Consider the following 27,828-nt stretch of genomic DNA (forward strand, 5'->3'; position numbering starts at 1 on the left):
ATTATATTAAGAATTATATTTATTAAGATTACATTAACCCAAATACCTTATTGTCAACGCTATTTCTTGACATTTAATTTAATTTGCAAGCCAGAGGTTGAAAATGCAGGGAAAACATCCTTAGAAGATATGAGAAAGAAGACTAAAAGAGTAATTTAATGATGAAGTAGATAATTTTTCTAATAATAACCAATTATTTATTGCATACCATGCAAAAATGTCTGATAATAGTCTGATAATGTAAAGCTTGAAAGCCGTGAAAGCTTTTATAATAATCTCAAAATAGGAAATATTGCATATTGCATCTGCCCATTTCCAAGATATTTTTTATTTGCTATATTTTTCCTAAAAGCATATTGTACTTTTTATCCTGGATTATGTCATACACTAAGGACCAACCTAAATATAAAAAAATAATAATGTAAATTTAAAATAATGTAAATTTTAGCAGGAATGGAATTAAGATGATCAGACATTTACAATCAGAATATACAAATGAATTGTTTTATTTTATTTTATTGTAAAAAAAAAAAAAAAAAAAACTAACCATTTTTGCATGTTTGTGAAGGCTATGTGAAGGCACTCATGGCTGACTCAGAGGCGGCGGCCAGTGGCAACCTTGAGGATGGAATTCTAGAGGCTCCACTAACAGGTGGAGAAGAGAGTGGAGTCACCCACGAACAGGTGAAAGTCTGGTCAAGCGTGACCTTTCCTATCCATACTAACTGAAGTCCATTCAATCCATAGCTATATATTTAACAGGTTGTAGAGACGAAGCAAATGGATAATACCCAATTAGAGGTGGTGTCTGTTGGAGATCAGGATCTTCTGGCTTCCACTCCTCCCCTTGAGAGCCACAATGTGGGCATGTCAGAAGAAAACAGCACCAATAATCCAGGCTCTGAGACTGTAGAGCAAACAGTCTGTCAGGCAGAAGCTACCAACAATGTCCAAGCACAATGTTCAAGTCCAGGAATACCTGTTACTAAAGTCCAGCCCTTCTTGTCAGGTAAGAAAAAGCATAAGGAAGGAATCATGTGATTTGAGTTAGTCAGTGGGACAAGTTGAATATCATGGAAAGAAAGAAAGAAAGAAAGAAAGAAAGAAAGAAAGAAAGAAAGAAAGAAAGAAAGAAAGAAAGAAAGAAAGAAAGAAAATATTCATATTCATATCTCATATCAATAATAATAATAATAATGATAATAATAATTATTATCATTATTATTATCATTATTATTATCATTATTATTATTATTTAAAAAAAATTTCTTTTATTCACCCAAATGTCCAAAACCTCTTCCTTGCAGGGTTAAAAAACTCGCTTCCACATCATGCAATGTGAATTATGAATTTTGATTCATAATGTAACAATGAAATACTCAACACCACTGAATCCACTTTGATATGTTCTAATTTCAATTTATATAAATGTATCTCATTTTATATATAGTAGCTCAGTGATACCACTGAATCTTCAATGACACAATCCAGTTCAATTTATTAGCCTCTGATATGTGACTAACTGTTCAGGATCTGTGGTAGGCTGACTGTTCATTTGCAAATGATGATGACACAAAGATCTATTTTTCTTTAAAATAATTTTTTCATACAAGTTGCCTGTCTTTTATATATACTAATTGATTTATAATCAATAATCAGTTTATAATGCCTGAGCTTAGTAGGAGGATATGGGAAAACTTTTATTATGAATAAGTGTATAAAATGCTCTCCTAATGGTACCACCTACTGGCAACATGATATAACTATAACTATAACTATAACTATATATATTAGCAACAAGTTTCATAGCTGGACTGCTGATTAGACATGGGGTCATGTCAAGAACATGTACAATTACTGAGCCAGGCTCATAGTTGAAGAGAGTTTGCATCTTTTTCTCAGCTTTACTCAGCCATGACTGGACCACCTTGCATTCTCGATCCAAGCCCAACCCTATCCCACTGAGTAGATTGACACTTTATACATCTTTATCCATCTAGCAATTGAAGTGATGTGTGACGTTTACAAAATATTTCATTCTTAAAAGTGGGTCACACTTTTTAATCTTTTTAAAAAAAGATTAAAAACCACTGATCTATGATAATAGGTTTATGCTTGTTGCTGTTACCTTTTAAGATTGATGCAGCGATCAAAATTGTGGGTCATGTGGGGCTCAAAATCATTGTTGAGTCATGTGGAACTCACCAAGATAAAAAACATAATAAACCTCTGAAAATCAGGGTCATATATCAACACTAAAAACAATATCATATCATATCATTTCAACAATATTATGTTGTATCATATTAAATGATAACATTTCATTTAATCATATGTTTTAGTAGAGAGATTAGGGTTCTTTGCTTTCATCTTGAAAGAGTTTCTCATAAGATTTTCTATATCAGACAAGCCAAAAATCATATAGTGGTTTTAGATTTATTTCTTTAAATCATTTTAAGACTGTAGGACAAGCATGTTGTAAAATATCTATATTTTCATAGTAATGTATCTTCTTTACCTATTTATTCTGCAAACCCCAAAGGTGACCAAGCAGAAAACTCTCTCAGGGGTCGTTTATTTGCACGAAGAATGGAGCTTTTAATTGGAGTCTGCGTGCTGCTCACTGTTACCTTTGTCCTTGGCATTGGTCTGGGAGGTGAGTGTGGGAGTCTACAACCTGTCCAGAAGCACCTGCTGGCCACTGCTGGCGTGAATAATTAACAGCTATGATTATATTGCACAACCCGGTGGCCACCGATCTAAAAGTGGAACTATGGTTGAACAGTTCCATTAAATTTTGTGGTGTCGGATATCTGTACAGTCTGGTGATGTATAGATGGCAGCAAATAATGCAATAACTTTATCCTAGATGATTCATTAGGCATTTATTGAGTCCTGTAAAATGGGCTCGTATCTTTGTTGATCAGTATAAAGTCTGATCATTTATTTAAATGTTCATTAAGCATGTATTGAGAATGTGAATCCTTGAATAATCACAAGGAAGTCTGTATAATTACAGCATAAGTTCTTAGGTGGTGTATGTTTACAGTGTTCGGGTAAACTGATCTAATATATCTGGCATCTCCATTTTCATTTTTCTCTTGTCACAGTGGGGATGAGCTGTAGAGGCAAGTTCCGGTGCAGCTCCTCGCTCTGTGTCAGCATCTCTGCACAATGTGATGGACACCCGGACTGTGAACATGGGGAGGACGAGCTCAGCTGTGGTGTGTACAGTGCTGCTCTCAGTGACAAATCAACATGCAATAAGATGCTGCACCTAATACAGCTCATTTCTACTCTGTTGTATAGTACGTGTGAGTGGGAAGAGTTCAGTGCTGCAGGTGTTAAGTGGAGGAGTCTGGCGCACTGTGTGTTCAGAAAAGTGGGACTCTGATCTGGGCTTCTCTGCCTGCAAACAGCTGGGATACTCCAGGTAAAACTATCAAACACTCTAAGTAATACAAATCTTTGGGGTATTATGCTGTGGTAGTGGTGGAAAGCAGGTGACCACAAGCTAGCTATTATCTATTACACAACAGCTAGACAAAGGATAGCATGAGCTTTCTTAAAGACAAAGAAAGTCACTGCATCTTTTCATACTGCTTCTGATACAATTTTACAGGGTAGTTGTACCATGTCAGGACTATCCTCTGTCTCATCCACAAGCTTGAAGAAATAAACAATTGATTAATGTCACTTTGATTGAAAGGAGAGGCACTATATATCCAACAGATATAGTTAAGATAACATAGATAACATAGATAGATAACATGCAAAACTCCCACCTACAGTGCAGTGACAGCTTGGCACCCTGTGACAGGTTGGCACCCTAATCCAAGGGACTCCCTGGGAGATTGTAGGCCACCTGTAACGCTATGTAGAATAAATTAGGATGGATGGAATTACAGCGTGTTGACTCCTTTGATCAATTACTGGCCTACCTTGATCAATTCTGCATTTTGCTGTGTTTCAGAAATGCTTAGTTTTAAGCATTTATTCCATGGATAATCATCTTTATATCATTGTGCCACTCAAGGTGGATGCACATTCAGGTGTAAACAGGATCCTATGTTTTCCTTATGGATTTTAAATAATGGAGCTGTCACATCTCCCAAGGAAATTCTGATCTTTTTTTCTGAGTTTTCACCAAGGATGTCCTTTGTATTGTTTGATAATACTATTTTTAGCTAAGAAACCTTATTTCAACAAGAGTCTAACTTCTTGTGTTTCCTACCTTTCCTGCCCTTTATAGTTATGTGGAGTCTGGTTCCCTCCCTCTCACCTCGATTGAACAAGACCTTCAGGATGATCTGGTGTCCATCAATCTGAGCCAGCAGAATCCCCTGTATCCAATCAAGATACACAATACAACCAGCCTGAGGTGTGAAACAGTATTGACTACTCTGCACAGATGTGTTGTTGTTGTTGTTGATGATGATGATGATGATGATAATGATGATGAGGTTGAGGAGGAGGATGATGATGAGGATGAAGATGATGAAGACAATGAGTTATTATTGTTGTTATAATGTGACAAACAATCTGGGGGCAGTTGTATCCCTATCTAACACAAATTTCCACAGATGACTCCAGACCATGTCCAGGAATTGTCCTGGTCATAAGAAACTAAAAGAATACATTTCCAGCATTTGGCAGATGTTATTATCCAGTGTAACTTACAGAAGTGTTTTTGAAGTCTCTATCAATAAATACATAAATATTGTTTTACTATGTCAAGTACTAAGAATACCATCAGTCTAAATAGTGTTTAGGGGTAATATAGAAAGAAAGGCACAGATAATGTTGTTTTTAGTTTTTAAATGCTAGTTGAAATATTTCAGGACGAGGTAGGTCTTTAGCTGTTGTTTGAAGGCTGCCAGTAAGTCAGTTGTTGACATCTAGGGAAAGTTCATTCCACCACCATGGTACCAGAAAAGAGAAGAGTCTTGAACAAGGGAAGAGTCTTGTTGGCATTTTCCCTCGTTCTTTGGAGATTTCCTCTGGGAACTCTAGTTTCTAACCCTTGTAAGTCAAATGAAATGCGTTATTGTGCACTGTGATGCATTTAATCCCTAATCCATGGGATTCCCTGGGAGATTGCAGGCCACCTGTAACTCTATGTAGAATAAATTAGGATGGATGGAATTACAGTGTGTTGCCTCCTTTGATTAATTATCGGCCTACCTTGATCAGTTATGCATTTTGCTGTGTTTCAACATGGAACTGACAATTTAACTTACAAATAATTTTAAAATTTGTCAAACTTTGAAATCCCACTTCAATAATCTAAAATATTTTGTGTAGGTTCATGACGTATTATTCTAATTAAGTCCATTTCATTTCCATCTTCTAACACCACAAAATATGGAGAAATTCAAGACGGAAATTTTAATACTTTAGATTACAAAACCCTCTGTACTATAAATAAAACAGAACAAAAGAGGCATAATTAACATTAAACTATTATGAGACTGTAAATAGTACCTTAGCACCATTTAGAAAGCTTCTAAACTTCAACGCTTTAAAGACTTAAATTCTATGTGCTTTCTGTGGGCTCACATTGCTTCAACATGTAATTTAAAACGTAACACTTTCTCACTACATTAAAAATGCATTTTGGCAGGATTCCATCACCACACACACACACACACACACACACACACACACACACACACACACACACACACACACACACACACACACACACACACACACACACACATCAAGCCAAAATTTTATACCCAACACTACATTTTTTGTGTCTTTGTGATTCCTCATTATGATCTCAAAAGGGTTTTAATAGCGTTCAGGAGGAAGTTTGATTGACATATTTCACAACAGACATTAGAATTCATTGTACAATTCAAGTCTTGTAAACGGTTGTTTGACTATTCTTGTGCCAATTCTTGTGATCCATTAATTCTTGAATGTGATCAGTTTAGGAAGTGATTTATTTTATCTAAGAGCAAGACAAAATTACAGGTTTAAATTAATGTCAAGTCAAGTCAACAAGCGTTTATTGTCAATTCATCCATATATAGCTGGAACAGAAAGGGAGAAATGTTGTCTCATTTCACTATGTATAGTACATAGACAGTGCAAATAAACAGTACAAAACACTACAAGACAATACACAGAAGCAGCACTGACCAGAGTCCAGAGATCAGAGTATATACATACTGTATATTCTATGAGATATTGTGATGAGTTCTGCAACACAGCAATTGACTGTATGTGCAAGACAGCATTTTCAAAGAGCAAAAACAACGTCTAAAGAGTTTGACATGGGTGGTGCTGTTGACAAGGATTTATATCGGATGAGTGTTTATTTGGTGCAGATCAGTGTAGTCCACACGGTTGCCCTTGTGTGTGTGTGTGTGTGTGTGTGTGTGTGTGTGTGTGTGTGTGTGTGTGTGTGTGTGTGTGTGTGTGTGTGTGTGTGTGTGTGTGTGTGTGTATTGTGCCTGGTGCAGTTCTGTTGTTGTGGTGTCTGATGGCTTGTGGAAAGGAACTGTTACACAGTCTGATTGTGAGGGCCTGAATGCTTTGGTACCTTTTTCCAGATGGCAGAAGGGTGAAGAGTGAGGGGTGTGTGGTTTCATCAACAGTGCTCTTGGCTTTTTTCAGATGCAGTGTGTGGTGTAATTGTCTGTGATAGAGGCAAGAGACACTACAATGATCTTCATAGCTGTCCTCAGTATCTCCCACAAGGTTTTGCGATCTGAGATGGTGCAATCCTTTCTGTAGAATGTAGTCAGGATGGGGGAGGGAGGTGTGCTTTCCTCAGCCTTTGTAGGAAGTAGAGAAGCAGCTGAGCTTTCTTGGTGATGTAGGTGGTGTTGAATGACCAGGACTTTGGTGCTCTTTACAATCTCTATGAAGGATCCGTCGATGTTCATTGGAGAGTAGTTGCTTTGTACTTAACCATACTCAAGTCAACAACCATCTCTTTAGTTTTATTACCATTCCAAGCCAGGTTGATGGCTTTACAGCCCACAGTCATGAGTCAGTGGGCTGAGCACGCATCCTTCAGGGGCTCCAGTGTGCAATGCGGTGGTGATAGAGGTGCTGTTCTCCATCCAGACTGATTAAGGTCTCTCACTCAGGAGGTCCAGTATCCAGTTGCAGAGGAAGGTGTTCAGGCACAGCAGGCTCAGCTTCTCGGTCAGCTGCTGAGGGATGATTGTGTTGAATGCTGAACTGAAGTCTATGAAAAGCATTGGTTTATACAGTATGTATCTTTGTTGTCCAGGTGGGTGAATATGTCAGTGAAGACATCCACTAGCTGTTTAGCACATTCCCTGATCACCCTGCCAGGAATGTTGTCTGGTCCAGCAGCCTTCCTTGGGTTAACTCTGGGATGGTCTTCATTGCTGCTACATTGCCGCCCTTTCCCCTGCTTTGAAGTCTAAGTCTCTAGACTTCAGCAGCACCCTGATGTGCCCATTTCAATACATTAATGATTTTATAGTATGTTAGCATTTACTATTTACTATAGCATACAGTATGTTAGCAACTACTTTCACATTCAACGTTGTTTCAGTTTACTGTGTAATACACAGTTATGTTATATACTGTAAGGTTTAAATGAATTCTTGACGTGACTTGATTTGAGGATAGAGGATTTGCAATTCACAGATTCTCTCTAACGTGACAAGCTCTAGACTTTAGTAGCACACCCATTTACCACCCTCACTGGACCCCCTGCAGTTTGCGTATTGTCCAAACTGTGCCAGATGATGCCATTGCCACGGCCCTTTATTTAGCCCTCACCCAGCTTGACAATAAGGACACTTACGTATGTATGAATGCTGTTCATAGACTTTAGTTCAGCATTCAACACAATCATCCTTCAGCACCTGATTGAGAAGCTGGGACTTCCTGACTGAGTGACCTCAGTCAGTCCGGATCCATAATCGCATCTCCAGCAACACCACACTGAGCACTGAAGCCCCTCAGGGGTGCAGGCTCATTACACACCTTGCTGACTCACGACTGTGAAACAGTGCACAGATCGAACCATATCATTAAGATTGCCAATGATACCATGGTGGGTCTCATTAGCAAGAACGACGAGACAGCATACAGAGAGGAGGTGCAACTGCTAACTGCCTGGTGTAGTGCCAACACCCTGTCTCTTCAAGAGATCTCAGGAGAGCACAGAGTGACCACTCTCCGCTGAACATCGACGGATCCTTTATAGAGATTGGCAAGAGCACCAAATTCCTTGGTGTTCATCTGGCAGAGAACCTCACCTGGTCACTCAACACCAGCTCCATCACCAAGAAAGCCCAGCAGGATCTCTACTTCTTATGAAGGCTTAGGAAAGCACATCTCCCTCATCCCAACCTATGTTCTACAGAGGGACCATTGAGAGCATCCCGAGCAGCTGGATCACTGTCTGGTTTGCAAATTGCCCCATCTTGGCTCAGAAGACTTTGCAATGTGAAGGATTTTGTGTCTAGTTCTTTCATGCATAATCAACGCCTGACATTCTTATGTAATCAACGTCTGATGTTCCTGTGCCCCACCTGTAATTTACATAATAGCCTGTTTGTAAAGCAATCAACTGATCAATACACAGGATGACCCTTCTGTCCTGTCCATTGTAAGTTCTACAGTAGGAGGCCCTAACTGTATCTTTCTATTGTTTAAATGCCATTTATTACCAGGTACACAAACATCTTCAATAAACACTTTTCCCATGAACTTTGTCCAGGTTACTTTTCTTTTACATATTAGAAGCATTCTCATATATTGATGAGCCACCTAACAACCGTGCAGCCAAAAATCTAACAATTTGGTGAGCCAGCCAGGAGAGACACATAAGAAGAGAACTCACCAAAACCACTGGAACAAGAAGTGAACAGAAGAATCTGGGAGCTTCTATAACCTCAACTAAAGATTAACAAACTGAGTCCATGTTCAGAATTCTTTGAGTCAGACTTTGTCTAAGATCTATTGGCATACAGTATTTTGTATTTTATTGCTTGTTTGCACCAGGTTGCACAGATGCACTTTATGTGGCTAGGACTAAATTATTTAAGTTGTTCTATTTAGCTCTGTCTTTGTAGCACTATGGTCCTGGAGAAACACTGTCTCATTTCACCATGTCCTGCACCATCTATATATGGTTGAAATGAAAATAAAAGTTTCTTGACTTGACTTGAGATTCATAGTTTTATTATTAACTTCAAGATAAGGTTTTTTTATTGAACAACTGTTTATGACTGCTGTAGCATAAGTGACACAAGGAACTTGTTTCATGGACATTCAAAAAGATAAAATGTAATTATAAACAGAAAACATGCATGATGTAATTTTTAGTAAAAACAAATTCAATGTTGATAACATGCTGTTTTTGTAACATGTTATTTTTTGTTTTTAGTAAAACTGAATGCAGATCAGGAAAGATCATAACTTTAAGGTGCTTGGGTAAGTGTATTATGCCATGGAAATCCTGTTACGGCAGAGCTTTGTAATGAATCTTGAAACAAGTGGCTGTTTTTACAAAGTTTAATATAACAGCAGCAAAAATCAGTGTGTCCAAGAGTAAATGTGTCCAAATCTGTACACTGTTGAGACTGATTTATGTTGAAATATTCAGGCAAATGTCAGAGGTAGAAGATGTAGAATCTTCTACCTCTGACACAAAGCTATAGAATACTTTGAGACAAATTTTGCTGGAGCACGGTTTAAAACTCCCGAAACCAGGAAGTTGCGCTTAACCTGGAAATGCTCAATATTCAATCCCAGGTTCTCTCTGGCAGGGTTGGAGGGGGAACAGTACCTGGGACCATTATAAAATCCTAAGTCGTAGTTTAATAAGAGAAATTAATTTGTGATGAATAGACAGCTTTGAGCTCAGGCTGTTTTTTGTGAACATTGGTAAAAAATGCAAGATGTTAGCAGTTGTCTGCCGTGCTGTTCTTACAAGCTGCATTTCCATATGCATTTAAGTCAGTTCAATTCAATTTTATTTCTATAGTGCTTTTAACAGTTGACAGTTTACGATAACATTTTTGTTTATTTATATTTATGAGGCCTAATGAAGTATTGGTGGCAAGGAAAAACTCCCTGAGATGTTTTACAATCTGTAAGAAAAAGGATAACAGGCAGGGTTTTTTTTTAATTCTTTTTTACTCATTCACCATTTTTCTGTGAAGTTTAATGACATTGAGAAATCCACTGTAGACTAAAAATTCAAACTCAAATTTCCAGCATGCAATTTAGCTATAAAATGTCAGTTTTTCTGTGTAGTAGATTGTAGTAGAATATTGAGAGAAAATATTTATCAGTTAAACGTATTACATTTTATTATTACATTTTGCCAGAACATTTTCTCTGCCTGTGTGTCTGTGTGTAGAGTGTGGCTTCCGACCCCAGTATAGTGCACGTATCGTGGGGGGCAACCTGTCTCGGGAAGGCCAGTTTCCTTGGCAGGTGAGTCTTCAATTCCAGAATGAGCACCTGTGTGGAGGATCTATTGTAGAAACACGGTGGATATTAACAGCTGCACACTGTGTGTATGGGTAAGTGCGCGCACACACACACACACACACAAGCTTACATTTTACTATCCTTGTGAGGACTTTAATTTAAATAATAATTATTGTACAGTTTAATTGCTATGCCTGTACTTTCATCTAAACATAATATTCACACCAGTAACAAAAAAATATTTGGCTCTTTTCTTATAGCATGTTAAATAATAACCTGTTCTTGAGACTATGTCTTTCTTGTTTTTCTTTCTAAGCTTTGCGTACCCTCCTCTGTGGACAGTTCTCGCTGGACTCACAGAACAGCCAGCCACTGGAGCAAAGTATCTCACTGTGGAGAAAATTATCTATCATGGCCGCTACAGACCTAAAGGGCTAGACTACGACATCGCTCTGCTGAAACTGTCCCAGCCACTCACTTTCAATGGTAATCTTTATTAAAAATGATCTCACTGGGGAAATGTCAAGACATTTAGAGTGATATATAGAGAATTTTTCTTTTATTTGTGGATGTGTTTGCCATCATTTGATGCTTAGTTGAAGTCTTCTCTGCCGCAGGCTACATTGAGCCCATCTGCCTGCCAAACTTTAGAGAGGAGTTTGAGGATGGGAAGATATGCTGGATCTCAGGATGGGGAGCCACAGAGGATGGAGGTAAGTCTGGAGATGCAGAATAAAGTATCTAAATTAGTATTTATCATAAAATCCATTCTGGAAGTCACTTTTATGGCATTTGGAAGACACCATCACTCAGAGCAGCTTACATATGTACATCTCATTTATACAAAGGATCTTCATCAAGGGGTAACAGCTTGGCCATGGTTGGATTTGAACACATTGCCTTCTGATAAGTTGGCCAACATCCTTACCACTGGGCTACAACAGCTTTCTCCTTTGCAATTTATACAGAATTTGTGATAATGTACATTGAAATCTGCATTTTTTGTAGTCTACCTAATTACCATGTTTATCAATTTGTCATTTGATATTAAAAAAATAGGGTCAGAAATAGCTGTAAGCAATGTCATGGTCACATTATCCAATTCTCTTGAACTAGAAGCTGATAATATCGTTGTTAAAGAAAATCTATACAACTATGTAAATCCTTAATTAGCTTAATATAAAGGTGCTGAACAAAATGACTGATCTGAGCTAAGTTCTGAGCTAAAACTTAAATAATATGCCAATTTAAAGGTGCTTAATGGCATTTTAAGTAAAGAATAATTTGATCAAGTTATACATCTTCCAGGGTTTGCTTTTCCAGCTTGAGGATTGAATCTAACAAGTTTGAATTCAATTTTTGAGTTTGCATTGTGCTGAAATGAGCTCTAAGCTTGATTTGGCTTTCCTGCTCCTACTATAATGTAGCAAAGTATTAGTACTGAATCTGATCCACAATGTAATCCATTGTTTGCTGTGCTCAGGTGAAGCGAGTGTGTCTCTGCATTCTGCGAGGGTGCCGCTGATCTCCACCAAAGCCTGCAGTCAGCCTGAAGTCTATCAGGGCTACATCTCACCTGGCATGATTTGCGCAGGATACCTAGATGGGGGAACTGACTCCTGCCAGGCAATTTCATGATTTAAAGCTTCCTTAAGACATTTATCTAGAAAATAAGAGAGGGACTTTATACTGTAAACATGTTTTTGCTTTAAGATTAAATTCTGAAATGTGAACTGAGACCAGAGTGAATTAAAAGCATGTGACATCTTGTGTATTTCTGAACATAACTCTTTTTAATGTTGCATATATTCAATAATTACTTTGAAACCGAATTATGTGTGATAGAAACAAGTGCACAGAGGTGAGGTGTGTATGACAGTCTAAGTACTAAAGGGGACAAAACACATTTTCTATGAGTGAAAAGAAAACACTTTCGTATTTTTCAAAAAAGGCTGTAAATGGGATTTTTAAAAAGTTAATAGATTTTTAATCAAATTTATATATATATATAAAATACATAGGAACAGTTTATATATAGTTCCAGAGATATTCTACAATATATATATGGTATACATTTATCTAAGTAATGTATAAATGTAAATGTCTTATAGGGGGACAGCGGAGGTCCTCTGGCCTGTGAGGTCTCGTCTGTGTGGAAGCTGGTGGGAGCAACGAGTTGGGGTCAGGGTTGTGCAGAGAGAAACAAACCCGGGGTTTATACACGCATCACACAAGCTCTCACCTGGATTCATAAACAAATGGAGGTCAGTTAAAAAACAATGTATGAGCAAGAGTGACTGAAGAAAGTATATGCTGATACACATGATCACCATACAACAGCTCTAGAAATTAATATATAACCTCCTTCTCAAAAGTAAAATTAACTGCACAGTAAGTAATAATTTCAGAAATGACAACCTTTTCTTTCACATTTTACAGGCCTTCAGGTTCTGCAGAACTAGGTACTTTTTGTACAACCTTAATGTGCTTCTGGTGTAGTTTTTAATTAAAATGGCATCGAAGCTAATGCTTCGCATGTGCGAAATGACGTCACTTACTGTCACTTTAGTCATTGCTTAGGACAACAATACCATAAAAACAAGTTAGAGTAAGCAAACTTGCACACAAAACAGACAGTAAACGAGCAATATTATTCATTGTTGAAAGGCAGACAAATAAGAGTTGCAAATAAAGTGCTATGACAACGGTAATTAACAAAAAAAAATCCAAAACTTTTTCAGACATAATGTCATTAAATATGTCCTTAAGTGAAGTAACTTGATAAAAGAGCATTCTGCTTGTGTTAAGTTCAGGACAATCTAATAAAATATGTTTGACAGATAAGGGAATCTTACAAAACATACATAAAGTTGGGTCTTCACCTATAAGCAAAAAAGCATGGGTCAATTTTTAACGTCCTTATTAAGAGCTTCGGAATCTACAAACGTTTGTCACTTAAGTAAAGTTGGCCCCATATTCCCAGATTCGAGTTTCCCGAGTCAATAGCTCCTGAACTAAAGTGTGTTACTACACAAATAATACCTCTTTTTTATCTTAGTAATGTAGAGAGGCAGCTAAAACCAAATTTTTCTCAAAATCGGCACATCAGTGTGGGTTAGTGTGTCAGTTAGGACATCAGTGATGTGTGTTCTGAGTTTGATTACAGTACAGTGTATTACAGTAAAGCTATTGATTTTTTAAGATTTTGAAAAATCATAAAAAATCAACAAAAAGACATTTCTCCCAAATAAGGGTTTTAGTACATGTATTAGGACATCAGTGATGTGTGATCTGTTTGATGACAGTACAGTGTATTACAGTAAAGTTATTGATTTTTTTAAATTATGAAAAATCATAAAAATTAAACAAAAAGTCATTTCCCCAAAATAAGTGTTTTAGTGTATGTATTAGGACATCAGTGATGTGTGATCTGAGTTTGGTGACAGTACAGTGTATTACAGTAAAGTTATTGACTGTTTTTTGTATTCACTTTTCGGGGTTTGCACTTTGCAGACGGTCCCTTGTAATCTGTCTCTTCGGTGTTCGCACATAGAGAATTATGTATTTTGTCCAACGCAGAGGAAAGCTGATATTGAGGAAGATTATGTTGTAGCTGCATTGTAGCTGCCTCTCTACATTACTAAGATAAAAAAGAGGTGTTATTCGTGTAGTAACACCCTTTAGCTCAGGAGCTATTGACTCGGGAAAATCGAATCTGGGAATATGGGGCCAACTTTACATAAGTCTGTTTTCCTAACTGTCAAAAACTAACCAAGGACTAAAACAAACCAACGTAACCAGAAATATAATTTCCTAACATTCAATATCATAAAACACATTCTCACTTGTGTAATGTAATCCCTTGATGTCTGGTTTTTAGATTTATTTCGTTTGAACAACCAAACGCAGCACAAAAGTCCGGCATCGTCCATGCATTTGAAGTAAAGGAGCACCGTACAAAGATGGCGGCGGTTTTGACGCATTTTTAGGACCCCAAGGCGACATCTAGTGTATAGATATCTATGGTACGGATCTAGTAGCGACAGGGGGTTTAAATGTCCGTGTCGCTACTCGATCCGTACAGCAACACGATCGGTTCCGCGCATGTGCGAAATGACGTCACTTCCTGTCATCGCCGACTGCAGTTTCGGAAATTAACGCTATCCTTACCGTTGTCATAGCACTTTATTTGTATTGCTCGTTTAATGTCTGTTTTGTGTGCAAGTTTGCTTAGTCTAACTTGTTTTTATGGTATTGTTGTCCTAAGCAATCACTAAAATAATGTATAAAATTTTTAAGGTTAATATGTGACACAAAATAAAACGAATGAGAAAATGAGAACGAATGAGAAAATGTAGTAAAATTAAACTATAGTTTACATATGTTACACATAATTTGAGAAATACAGATGTGTGTGTTTACATTTACAAAAACACAGGACTAAACTGATTTATTCAACTGATTTATTCATAAATTAATTTGTTCCCTCCCTCACACTCACTGAACATGGCATTGACCTTTAAGCCTTTTTTTTTTATCAATGCAGGACAAAAATGTTTCCATCTCCTCATAAAGTCATCCTTTGCCTCAGAGAATTCATCACGCATGACCCTTTTGAGGGCAGTTTTTTTTTCCGTGAGTGAGGAACAAATTAATTCATGAATAAATCAGTTTTGTCCTGTTTTTGTAAATGTAAACTATTGAAATGCAGACAAATAAGAGTTGCAAATAATAAGAGTTGCAAATAAAGTGCTATGACAACGGTAAGGATAGCGTTAATATCCGAAACTGCCATCGGCGATGACAGGAAGTGACGTCATTTCGCACACGCGCGGGACCGATCGAGTTGCTGGTACAGATCGAGTAGCGACAGTCCGCGTAAACCGGAAATGTCACACTTAACCGGAAGTGTTAGTATTCAGGCGAGGGCTCTCTCTGGCGAGCAGAGATTTTTTTCTGTATTATCTGAAATATATATAAAAAAAATTACATTTGCTTATGTAGTGTTCATCTCTGAGAAGTGTAAAAAAAATGTAATAAATTATAAATAAATAAATAAATACAACAACAACAACAATAATAATAATAAGTTTTGCAGGTACTGTGTTCATTAGGTAATTTATTAAGATACAAAGTAATACAGATTAAGATTCACCATGGCTGCAATTCACCTCACAAGCACAAGAACGCTACTGTATGTAAAATTACCACAATATATGACAACTCTATTTTCTTGCAGAGAGAAGAAACGCTGAACCCACCTCCAATCAGCTCAGACAACTGACAAATCCGACAAGTTTTTTATTATAATAATTTTTTTTAAACATGAAATGAGTCCATGGTGCACAGCTCAGTTAAATACGTTACTATAAACAGTGTTATTGATGCTGGAATGTGATCCAGGCTCATACAGGCTTCATAATCACATATGACTGAGTGACATTACCCAACGAGATCTAAACTAAAAGCTTCCAACGTCCAGAAGGTTAATCTAAATGAACAGAAATGCTACAGTGGAATTTTGCAACGTTACAGAGCTTGAATTTCTTCATTCATATTAGAATAAACTTTCTTTTCTCTTTAAGAAACACACTAATGACTCTACAACTTCCTCTAGTGAGGGGGACATGTATTGAATATTTATGGATGAATAGATTGGTTAGTGTACTGAAAACATTTAGTTTGTGCACTACTTGTGTTTATTAGCACTACTCAGCTTGGTCAATAAAATGGCTTATGCCATAGCAATGATGAATTATCAATTCTGATTGGTCAGAAAGTTTGAAGCCTAGCAGTGGTGTGGCATAGCATCGTCAAAAATGTGATGTCCAATCTTATCCAGAAAAGTCTGGGGTGGAGGCTGGTTTTCATTTCAAACATTAGGACTACTTTTATAGTTTGGGGAACTTGCATTATCTGCTTGCACACAACTCGACAACTCGACAAAATGTCATTCAGTTGTTTAAAAAAAAGGAAAGAATAAGCAAGTTATGTTGTTATGGCACTAGTAGCGATAGATAGATAGATAGATAGATAGATAGATAGATAGATAGATAGATAGATAGATAGATAGATAGATAGATAGTAAAAGTGGTGTGAAAAAGTGTTGGCCCCCTTGCTGATTTTTTTTTTTTTTTTGCACGTTTGTCACACATTAATGTTTCAGATCATCAAACAAATTTAAATATTAGCCAATTTTTAAATGAAGGTTTTTATTATTATTATTATGGGAAAACAAAATCCAAACCAACATGGCCCTGTGTGAAAAAGTATCTCACACACAAACACCCCCTCACTAAAACATAACTGTGGTTTGTCACACTTGAGTTCAATTGCTCTAGCCACACCCAGGCCTGATTACTGTCACACCTGTTCATAATCACAAAATCACTTAAATAAGACCTGTGCCGTGAAGTAGACCAAAAGGTCCTCAAAAGCTACACGGCATGCCGAGCTCCAAAGACGTTCAGGAACAAATGAGAAAGAAAGTAAATAAGATCTAGAACTTTGAGACTCCTGCAAACCACAGTGAGAGAGATTATCCACAAATGGCAAAAAACATGAAACAGTGGTAAAACTTCCCAGGAATGGACGGCCAGCCAAAATTACCCAAAGGCAGAGAACAGCGATGACTAACTCATCCAAAATTTCACACAAGACCCCACAACAGCATCCAAAGAACTGCAGGCCTCACTTGCCTCAGTTAAGGTCATGACCCCAACATAAGAAAGCAAAAAAATACTCTGTGGACCGATGAGACAAATGCTGAACATTTTGGAAGGTGTGTCCCATTAAATCTGGCTTAAAAGTAACACTGCATTTCTGAAAAAGAACATCACACTAACAGTAAAATATGGTGGTGGTAGTGTGACGGTCTGGGGCTGTTTTGCTGCTTCAGGACCTGGAAGACTTGCTGTGGTAAATGGAACCATGAATTCTGCTGTCTACCACAAAATCTTGAGGACAAAGTGTGGCCATCTGTTCGTGACCTCAAGCTGAAGCGAACTTGGGTTCTGCAGCAGGACAATGATCCACAACTAACCAGCAAGTCCACCTCTGAATGTCCACCCCTTTGGAGTGGCCTAGTCAAAGTCTTGACCTGACCTGAATCCTATTGAGATGCTGTGGCATGACCTTAAAAAGGCAGTTCATGCTCATAAACCCTCCAATATGGCTGAATTCCAACAATTCTGCAATGATGAGTGGACCAAAATTCCTCCACAGTGCTGTAACACTCCTTGCAAGTTATTACCAATGCTTGATTACAGTTCTTGCTAAGGGAGGCCTAAACAGTTATTAGGTTTAGGGGGCAAGCATTTTTTCCACTCAGGGCCATGTGGGTTTTGATTTCCTTTTCCCTTAATAATAAAAAAGCCTTTTATTTAAAAACTGTGTTATCTTTGACTAACATTTAAATTAGTTTGATGATCTGAAACATTAAAGTGTGACAAATGGCAAAAAATGCAAAATCAGGAAGGGGGCCAACACTTTCACACCACTATATAGACTGCAACTGAAATCCATTTAGGATCGTACCACACAAAAGGGTTTAATAATAAAGAGAAAGACATTCAGATTTGTTTAACACACTAATGTTTTTAATGCTTATAAGTAACATTTTGAGACAGTTTTATAAATTGTATTTCAGTTTAATAATTTCATCTGTAAACCCATGAGATTTTGATCAGCAGCTCTCTGTTATTCCAGATTGCATGCTCTGCATATTTCTCGTTCACTCAGCATACTGAAATTTATTAATCAGACGAGATATTTATACAGAGAAAAAATGTACAGTGCAGCAAAAGTGATAACCACACATCTAATCGTAGCTTGAGGCTTGATACTAACTACTTTTAGTGAGTTTAACACATTCCCATCTTTACAGCTAAAACCGCTGGAACAGACGGAGCCACTCGTCAAGGTTACTCAACAAGGCATGTGCTTCAGTTCATTTTACGAAAGAACGATGTAAGGCATAGTTTTGGAGCTAATGTACGTTTGCAAAAGTTTTAAATTCTATATTTTTTTGTTTTGTTTTCTTATAAAATGTTACAAAGCCCTGAAAACTGGGCAACTAACTATCATGTTTTTTTGTACATAAATATTATAAAACATTAAAACAAACCAAGAAAAAAAAAAAGAAATAAACATTTTGCTCTTAATATATAAAAATATGCATCTCTCATTTTTTTTGCTCTCGTGGCATGGTTGTGAGAGAGAATGAGGACAGCAGAAAAACACCAGCATGCAGGGGAAAAATCACAATCACACCATCACAAGCACAAACTCGCAAAAAAATGTTGGCATCCAGAGGAGTTATCATAGAAAAGCAAATTGTGTAACAAAATCTAAAAACTTTCAAACTTTTTCGTTTTCCCTTTTCTTATTTTTTCTTTTTTTTGCCATTTTGGAGTTTATCAAAAAAAAGTGCACTTACCTAAATGTCTAAGCAAAAAAACATCATCTCATAAATTAGCACACCTGTCTGTAATGTAATGCTCTCTGTTAACTGTGTGTACAGTACTTTAAGGGATATTTTTGAGATCCTCTTTGTAGTGCAAGAGTATCAGAATTGCCAAAGACAGCTCCATGTCAAGCCTTTTGTGTGTGTAAGAGAGAGAGAGAGAGAGAGAGAGAGAGAGAGAGAGAGAGAGAGAGAAAGACAGAGAACATAGAGAGAGAGAGAGTCAGTCAATCAGGCCCAGATCAGCCATGTTAGTTGAAGACAGATGTGTATCATCATCCTCATCCTCACTGACATCTGTATCCTCCTTGCTGTTATTACCCATCATGACTTGCTGCATGGCGAGTGTAGCTCCATCCGAGGAGAGAGTTTGATAGCCATCCATGCTCATCCCAACTGTAACTATGTTAACTGAAAACACAGAGAGAACAGCCATTACATTACATTACATTACAGTGTGTGGTTATAGCAGGATACATAAAGTATATAAAATTTCTACAAAATGCATGCTATAGACTACTAACATATTTTAGTCATTTTATACTGAACATTAAAAGCTTCATTCTGAATTGGAAATTAAAAATGCACAAAAATACAGACTGCTCCCAAACCAAACCTGGGTAAAACATCTGAGGATCTGTCTTTCTTTTCTGTTACGGTTGCTGAAATGGGATTTTATTCACCGCCTGTACCTTCGTCCATGTTGAACTGTGACTGGGAGGAAGCGATTGAATCGGGCCAGAAGCGCTGTAGAGGGCGGGCCTGTGGAGTCTTCTTCTTGGTTTTGGGCATCTCTGTAGAGCTGGCGTCTAACATCGGCTGCAGGATTCGCCTCCGTGCGTTAATGAACCTGTATCCGAGAGGTGGTTTTTAATTAATCGACAAAACAAAAAGCATGAAAGTAGAAACCATAAAGACATGATGTGCTGAAGAAATCTGTGAGAATGTAGTTATAATGGAGATAACATATCTCTGTATCTGATCTGTTGCTTGAAATCTATTCGCAGTGGAACGGTGTAACTTACCAGTTGTTGACCTGCAGCAGAGTGAGATTGGTTTGATGAGCAATCTGTTTCTTCTCATCTTCAGTAGGATAAGGGTGCTGTAGATAACAAGAAAACAACAGCTGTAGACAAACAGCTTGAATAATATGAAGAGTATTAACAGCTGTGTCTGACCGACAGACTCACCGCGATGTGCTGGAACAGCCATGAGCGCATGACGTTGGTGGCCTGTTTGGGGAGAACTCCACGCTTGTTTTTAGAAGAACTGTCTTCGTTGCTGAAGAAACCAAAATCCTGATTCATCTGCAGCTGTAAATGCTTGGAGAAAAAGCACAGCAGGGCAGAGTGTTATTCGGGAGTGTGTGTGAGATTGAATGTCGTGTGTATGCGTGACTGCTTTGAAGCACTCTCTGTATGCTGTGTACTTATGTGAGGTCCACACCTGGGAGTTCTGAATGTGTATTTTGTTCGGTGCGATGGTCTGAGCCATGACATGTCCTTGGGGTGTGACTACTGTGATGGGTTGGTACACTGCACCACCTGCAGAGCCCACAGACCAAAACCAAAAATAAACAACAGAAGAAAACAAGCCTAAGTAGGAATAACTTTCATAAAGTTTTAGCAATTGTCTAGAACAGTGGTCCCCAACCCCCGGGCCGTGGACCAGTACCGGTCCGTGGACCAAATGGTACCAGGCCGCCAAGGAACATTAAATCATTTCCATTTTATTTACTGTGGTGTATTTCTCTCGGGTTTGTGCGACTTTCCATGGACGAGAGGTTAACCGGGAGCTGAGAGACGTCACCTAAAGCCGCACCAATACCGCGCATGCGCAAAATATGATATCGGGCTGGGTTTAGGTGACGTCTGGAGCTGAGCGGCTACAAGCGGCAGCGGCGTTGTAGCTTTGGTGGAGAGAGCAGGTGTGTATCACTCTTCTCTCTGTTCACCGGTACTTTCTCATGTTTAACAGTGCTTGGTGTACGTGTATATTGTGTTTGCTCAAATTTAACCCACAAATTAGTAAAAATGAGTATGAAACAGACCTCGTTAGAAACTCTGCCGGTGTTCTGGATTAAAGTCATGGCGGAATACCCTGAGATTGCCACCACAGCACTTAAATCCCTATTGCCATTTCCGACATGCTATCTGTGTGAAGCGGGGTTTTCTGCAGTGACGGCAACCAAAACAAAACAACGGAATAAACTGGACATAAGCAACACACTTCGGGTGTCATTGTCTCCTATTACCCCAGATGGAACTGTCTCGTTGCAAAGAAACAAGCTCAGGGTTCTACTTTTAATTGGTTTAGCATTGTAGGCATGTTTAAATACAATTAAATTAAAATTAATAATTTTAATTTAATTGTACAGCGCCACCCCCCACCCCAGCAGGCCGCGGTAAAATGATCAAACATTGACCAGTCCGCGGCGAAAAAAAGGTTGGGTACCACTGGTCTAGAAGGCATATACTTTTTACAGTAACTCCATTGCCGAGGTGAAATACAATCTATGAGTATATCTGTATACGTGTGTCCATGTTATGCCTTTTGTGTGAACGTATGTGAGTGCGTAAGGCAGCTGTCTCACTATGATTGTGTTTTTTTCCTCTACTTTTGTCTTTGTTTAAAGGTTTTATGAAGAAAACGGTGTTGTGTGCAAGCGGCATTAATAAAATAGATCTAGATGAATTCAGCACAAAGTGAGACTGCTCACTCTGTAAAGCAATTATGTCTCCTTTCCCCCTTATACAGACCGGACTTATGTTTATTACTACTTTTTATGTGCTTATATTTGTGTCAGTTTTATTCATGTGTGTGTTTGGTGTGTGTAAACAGTGTGTGTGTGTGTATGAACAGTTGAAGTGTGTAATGGTAAGAGAAATAAAGATATGGCACCTGAAACCATTTGACACTGACTGACTGCTGATACGTTGACTTGTTGCATAGGTGAGGCAGGAACCACAGTGCCTTGGGTATCCTGTGTAAAAATAAGTAAATAAAGTATATAAAAGACCAACAGTAAGATCAACGATAAGAAACGAAGATCCGGGATCAAGGACATGCAAATATCTTGGCAAATACAGTGCACGGCATGCCTAAACACACACACGCATGCACACACACGTGCGCACAGACACCTTATAGTTGCATCACTGTATTATACTGTAAGCTTAGCAGGAGTCTACAATATAATTAAAATATAATACAATATATATAAATAACAGTAATGACAGTTAACTTCATCATACTCTGACATTGTTCCCTATTTTGACTTACAGTGGATTCAGAAAATATTCAAACTGCTTCACTTTTTGCATCAATTTCATGAATTATAATGACATAGTTGTTGTGATAAAAGTGACACAGACACTAAAAAAACATTCAGGTTAGAAAGTTGTTGGATGTTACTAGCACATTGAAGATCATGAATTCAGTACGAGTAAAAAAAATCTAAGAATTTCTGCAGTGTTTCTGTTAGAAATATTAGTTATACACCCATAAACACTGCTGCAAACCCAACCCATGAGTAACACTTGTGAGGATGTAGCTTAGTGGTTAAGGGTTTGGACCAACAATCGGAAAGGCCGTGAACTCAAATCCCAGGTCTGCTAATCTGACACTGCTGGACCCCTGAGCAAAGCCCTTAATCCTCAAACTGCTCAGTTGTATAAAATGTCTCTCTAGATAAGAGCATCTGCCAAATGCCATAAATGTAAGTGTTCCTGTAATTATCTTTTCCAGCAACCTCACTGCACACTACAAACAAGTGCAACACCAGATCCTTAGATTCTAGGTTGGTGCCTAACAGAAAAGGTGCAAAAAGAAAAGTGGCAGTAATAAACGAGAAGGCAACTACTACAAGCTTACCTGTGCGTGCAGGGGAGAGTAAGAGCCATCTGTTTCTATACTCAGTAGCGTCTCGCTGTTCATCTTGCTCCTTAGGCAGGAGATGTATCGGCTACAGAAGTCTTTACACAGTTCGCTGACCTTCTCCAGCTCCAGCAGGTGAATCCTGAGAACCTGAATGGCCTTCACCATCTGATCACACGGGTACAAGGCGTTACATCGATGTTCAAACACTGTCACTGTTTCTCAGATTTGCTGTCAAGTCTCGAAGACCTTTTGTTCCAGTAATTTTGGTTGTAAATCTGATACAGATTACTGCTTTTTTTTTTACAAGAAGTACTGAAACTATAACTATAACTTAATATTATAATTATTTATTACAATATTGATGACATTGTGATTGTATACTGATGATTGCATATTTATTCCATGATGAAATTATGAGTATGAGGAGTAAGACTAACAACATAACTAAGACTTATTATTTACAATGTATGTTTTCTGATGATAAAGCAATAATAAGTATTCCAAATAAATTAAATCAAATTAATCAGTTCATCAGTTCCTTCAATGAGTAAAATTCATCTTGATCTTCAACTTTATTAACGTCAATAAAATTCGGAACTGAGACTGAGCTGAAGTTTAAATTTAAATCAGAAGACTAAAGTACAGAATATATTAAAATTTTCAAATGTGGCTTTATCTTAGTCATCATTGTGTAGTCACTACATCTGTATTTTAAAATGTATTACCATTAATTAGGAAAGAATGTCTAATAATGAAGTTTGTTCATGTTAATTAGAGCAGTAAATAATGTTAGGTTAAAGGAACTTTAATGTAAAGTGTAATCACAAAATAAGTATGAGGAAATTTTGGAAGCTGTTTACATTGTACTGGCAATTTATTTCATTAATCTCAGAAAAGCAAAAGGTTCCTGACAAAGAAGGTGAATCATGTTGCAGGGATCTTAAAACAGAAGCAGTTTGGTTTAATAAAGTCCAGATATTTACAATAATTAGATAATGCAATTTTTATATTAAGTTGCATGTGAAGAATGTGCTTTACTACAGGGATTCTCACCAGGCTGTCTAGCTCAGTGTCTTCGCTGAAGAAAGCCTTGGTCTCTTTCTCTTGGTTGTGTACAAAATTCTGGATATCGATATCAAAGCTCGCCGACGTGACACAGTCTGAGCTCTGAGTGGACTGCTCACACTTCTCGAACAGAAGGGTGAGGAGAGGAAAGAGCGGATGCCTGCAGGCCCACAGAAAACAACACACAAGGAATTGAAGGTTAACAGATAGGAAAGGACGACTGGATTCGGTATAAAGGTCAACCCAGTTGAGGTGGAGCTGATATTCTAGCATATGGGTCAAGCTGCAATTAAGCAGTCTTACTCAATTAGAAAATAAGCTAGGTGAGTGAATGTTTTAGGAAAAATATTATCCATCATACATATCTGGACTCATCCAGAGCAACTTACGGTTATCTCATTTTATAGAGCTGGGCAATTGAGGATTAAGGGACATCCCTGTGTAAAATTACCCGTATATGGAAGCTTTATCTGCATCCATGCGACTGGACTCAGCTAGAGCATTGTTGCAGGTTCTCCCCATTCCTGTGTCTGGATCACCGGTTGTCTGTTCGACCCCCTGCATGTAAGCCACAAGTTACTGTTAATGCTGGAGATAAAAAAAAGTTTGATGCATGATTTTTGTGAAGAATAAATGACTTAGGGAAATACTCAATCCAGGACAGGTTGGTGTGATGTTCAGACACAACCACCTCAAACCTGATTATATAATAAGTGTAAAGAATGTCATATACTATAAGTATAATCTGTCATTTTGAAGTGAAGTGACATACAGCTAAGTACGGTGACCCATACTCAGAATTCATTCTCTGCATTTAACCCATCCAAAGTGCGCACACACACAGCAGTGAACACACACACACACCGTGAGCACACACCCGGAGCAGTGGGCAACTATTGATGCTGCGGTGCCTGGGGAGCAGTTGAGGTTCGGTGCCTTGCTGAAGGGCACCTCAGTCGTGGCCGGCCCGAGACTCGAACCCATAACCTTAGGGTTAGAAGTCAAACGCTCTAACCATTAGCCCACAACTTCCCCATCATGATCAAGATCATGACTTGCCATCATGATCTCTCTTAAGAGAAAGATTTGAGAGAGAAATCGCAAAGCCATTCCTACTGTCAGCTTTAACCTCTGACAGTTATAAAAGTCTTACAGTGGAGACTCTTTCATACAAATGTTACAAAAACATCTTACAGACACAGAGACTGTACACTCCTTGTACAAGTTTCTATATAAGGCTACTATAGAAACAATAACCTGTTAGAATGAGTGCATTAATACAGTATATAGAGTGCTTGTGATTAGTCAATACTATTACTGATAAAAAAAAAAAAAGAAAAAAATTTAAGCAATAAATAATGAAAAATCAGAAACAATAACTTCAGGGCTGTATAAAGAAATATATAGTTCTGTATAATGATACAGATAATGTACAGTTTATATAAAATGAATAGCGATCATTATTATACAAGATGTACAAGGTTTCAGATTTTATTTCCTATATATATTCTAACATTTACATGTTAATATCAGTATTTAATCCTGTAAATATGCTGTTACAGTGAAAGTAGAATTTTTGTCCTTTACATTTCTGAGTATAAGTAAAAAAGTACAAACAGGAAGCAGTGTTTGTGTAAACCTTGCATGTGGGTGTATAACAGACTCACCTGGTGAACTCTCTCCTCGTACTTGCGCATTGACACAGGCTGGCCTGCCATCGTGTTCACTGTAGCCACTGCCAACACTGAAGCATTATATGGGCAGGCTGAAAGGTGTTGGAAACAAAAGTACATATGTATAACAACTCATTTATTCTCTGAATCACTATTTTATCATTTATCAATTGTAGGTGTTTACTGTAGTACACATCATGTTACCTCCTCTTTCTACCCATCCTTGAATGAAAAGAAAATCTGCTTTTTTATTCCAGCAGTAAAGCTGATGTTATTGGGTTAATTGTGATTTTATCACAGTTGCTGCTGGCTGTACTTACAAGACACTTTAACATACCATTGTAAGTCCACGTTGTAATTCAAATGCACTTTGCATAGAATGCGTTAATTGTCCTATAGCCTGAATCAGTGTCGATTTCAGATCTCAGCACTGCATGTAGCAAGATATTTTTGGTATACACACACACACACACACACACACACACACACACACACACACACACACACACACACACACACACACACACACACACTCACATCTCACACAAACACAAACACACCAGTCTCATAACCCTGATGATATTTAATGAGCCATGTTTTACAGATTTTTTTTATATTTTATTATATTATATTTGCACAGTTCCAAAATTATGGGATGTATAAAAACAGACACATGGTCTGATTGATCTGGATCCTGATCCCAATGATGACTGGGCATGAGGCAGAAACACAACCGGGAACTTGATGGGGTGCCAGTCCAACACACACACACACACACACACACACACAAAGCTAGGGGCAATACATTCGACAACTACATGCACTCCACAGAGACTAATAAATAAAGTTTCATACCCAGTTCTTAACAATACAGCTACACTCATACCATACTTATACACCTCGTGTTTCATGTACTATTTATGTCTCGTTATAAGCTTTGCAGTACTTTTAGTCATAATGTCGTCATGTTTTAACTGTTTGGATTCGCGTTGTGTAAACAGAGTACTTGTATTGTTTTAGAAGCGATTTAAAACCATTTGAAGCAAAGATGGATGTATTAAAGATAAAGTACATTTAAAGAGGATGACTGAGTGCTTTCTACGACACATGGGAGTCAAATTAGCATCGCTAGCTAATAATAATAATAATAGTTTGTTTTCTGTTTACATCCAGTGGCATTAAAGGTGACGTTTTTAACCCAAACGTGTAAGTTAGGTGAAAAGCTTCATGTACCATAAAACACACAGGAGAAATAAAGAGTGTAAATAACACCCTGGCCTACAGAACCGCTAGTTCACTGTAAATACTCATTACACTTAAATATACACGATTTTATGCGTTCACACAAAAACAACACAACATAACACCGGGTAGCTAATCATATGTTTTATTTTCCCTTATAGGACAAACTAAATAACACAAAAATAAACCGTCAGCCGTATAAATAAAATGTTGTTAGCTTGCTAGCTTTGCTAACTCTGCTTTTATTTACTACCCTATGCTAACGATGCTGAAATGCTCATTCTGTATAAATACGTGAATGCAGGGTTTACAGATTGATCGTTTACAGATAGAACATTAAAAAGTGACAAAGTATTAATAAGATAAAAATACTTTTTTTTTTTAACTTTTTGTTATATAATAGAAAATGCGACTTGTTTTTTTAATCGATGCAAGTTAAATTAAATACACAAATCGGTGGACATCTGAATATAATATATATGTAATAATAATTATAATCATAATAACAATGATAATAATAATAATTTTAAATAAAAACGCACTTCCGTTCTCCACAGAGAGGGAGGAAGTGAGTGATGCTAACGCTAAAGCTAATGCCAAAGCTAATGCTAAAGCTAACGCCAATGCTAATGGTTAAGCTAAAGCTAAAGCTGGGCCTTGGCTCAGTCTCGTCGGTCCTTCTAATAAAATCCTCCTTTCTCATCAAAAAACACATCTTTTATCACTTTCTTTCCTCAACACGGTTTACAGGCGTCACTCCTGTCTTTAAAAACCTCCCACAAACCCACACACAGATCCGTTTAAGTGCTCAGGCTGAGACATTTTAGCGCGTTGCTCGCATTGTTTTGATTGATAGGTAAGAGGAAAAAGCAGAGTTTTGAGTGACAGCTTACCTGAGTGCCAATCTTCATCACACTGACAAGCGGCTGCAGCAATCGGGATCCACTGTGGCCGCCTTGCGTCATCACGTAAACGCACGCAAGGCGGCTTTGATGTGAATATTCATGACCTGGGAGGCAAGCGGCGGTATTATTGTTGTGGTGCGTCATCGCGTAAAAGGCACGT

At 37.8% G+C, this 27,828-nt stretch overlaps 2 protein-coding genes across 4 annotated transcripts; one reads left to right on the forward strand and one right to left on the reverse strand.

Annotated features, from left to right (window-relative positions):
- Positions 1-1,733: 1,733 nt before the first annotated feature.
- tmprss3a (transmembrane serine protease 3a) lies at positions 1,734-12,713 on the forward strand. Its single transcript, XM_047814567.1, has 11 exons — positions 1,734-1,749; positions 2,543-2,656; positions 3,111-3,224; positions 3,310-3,433; positions 4,253-4,381; positions 9,389-9,435; positions 10,367-10,532; positions 10,757-10,926; positions 11,058-11,153; positions 11,924-12,066; positions 12,552-12,713. The coding sequence occupies exons 1-11, from the start codon at positions 1,734-1,736 to the stop codon at positions 12,711-12,713; spliced, it is 1,281 nt and encodes a 426-aa protein (XP_047670523.1).
- A 5,303-nt stretch (positions 12,714-18,016) lies between these two features.
- Positions 18,017-27,808, reverse strand: pknox1.1 (pbx/knotted 1 homeobox 1.1). 3 transcript variants are annotated; one of them, XM_027174696.2, is made up of 11 exons: positions 27,657-27,808; positions 25,516-25,613; positions 24,300-24,406; positions 23,837-24,008; positions 22,778-22,948; positions 21,806-21,887; positions 20,351-20,448; positions 20,095-20,226; positions 19,930-20,006; positions 19,597-19,754; positions 18,017-19,315 (listed from the first exon to the last, which is right to left on the reverse strand). In XM_027174696.2, the coding sequence occupies exons 2-11, from the start codon at positions 25,564-25,566 to the stop codon at positions 19,128-19,130; spliced, it is 1,236 nt and encodes a 411-aa protein (XP_027030497.1). In that variant the 5' UTR covers positions 25,567-25,613; positions 27,657-27,808; the 3' UTR covers positions 18,017-19,127. The 3 variants fall into 3 exon arrangements, 2 of the variants coding, with proteins under 2 accessions (XP_027030497.1, XP_047671207.1); XM_047815251.1 differs by having other exon boundaries at positions 19,588-19,754; XR_003444933.2 differs by having other exon boundaries at positions 19,177-19,315; positions 19,521-19,754.
- Between the last annotated feature and the right edge of the window lie 20 nt (positions 27,809-27,828).

This window comes from Tachysurus fulvidraco, chromosome 6 (genome assembly GCF_022655615.1).
Source record: "Tachysurus fulvidraco isolate hzauxx_2018 chromosome 6, HZAU_PFXX_2.0, whole genome shotgun sequence".
NCBI classification, from domain to species: domain Eukaryota; kingdom Metazoa; phylum Chordata; class Actinopteri; order Siluriformes; family Bagridae; genus Tachysurus; species Tachysurus fulvidraco.

What these genes read in the sequence shown, in the direction of transcription:
- tmprss3a (XM_047814567.1), top strand. An exon ending in AAACAGCTGGGATACTCCAG is followed by an intron (nt 3,434 to 4,252) that starts GTAAAACTATCA and finishes TGCCCTTTATAG; the next exon opens with TTATGTGGAGTCTGGTTCCC. An exon ending in CCAGCCACTCACTTTCAATG is followed by an intron (nt 10,927 to 11,057) that starts GTAATCTTTATT and finishes TCTCTGCCGCAG; the next exon opens with GCTACATTGAGCCCATCTGC.
- pknox1.1 (XM_047815251.1), bottom strand. Translation starts at nt 25,566, where the DNA reads ATGGCAGGCCAGCCTGTGTCAATGCGCAAGTACGAGGAGAGAGTTCAC. An exon ending in ACGAGGAGAGAGTTCACCAG is followed by an intron (nt 24,407 to 25,515) that starts GTGAGTCTGTTA and finishes GCTTACATGCAG; the next exon opens with GGGGTCGAACAGACAACCGG. An exon ending in GGCTGTTCCAGCACATCGCG is followed by an intron (nt 20,007 to 20,094) that starts GTGAGTCTGTCG and finishes TGTTATCTACAG; the next exon opens with CACCCTTATCCTACTGAAGA.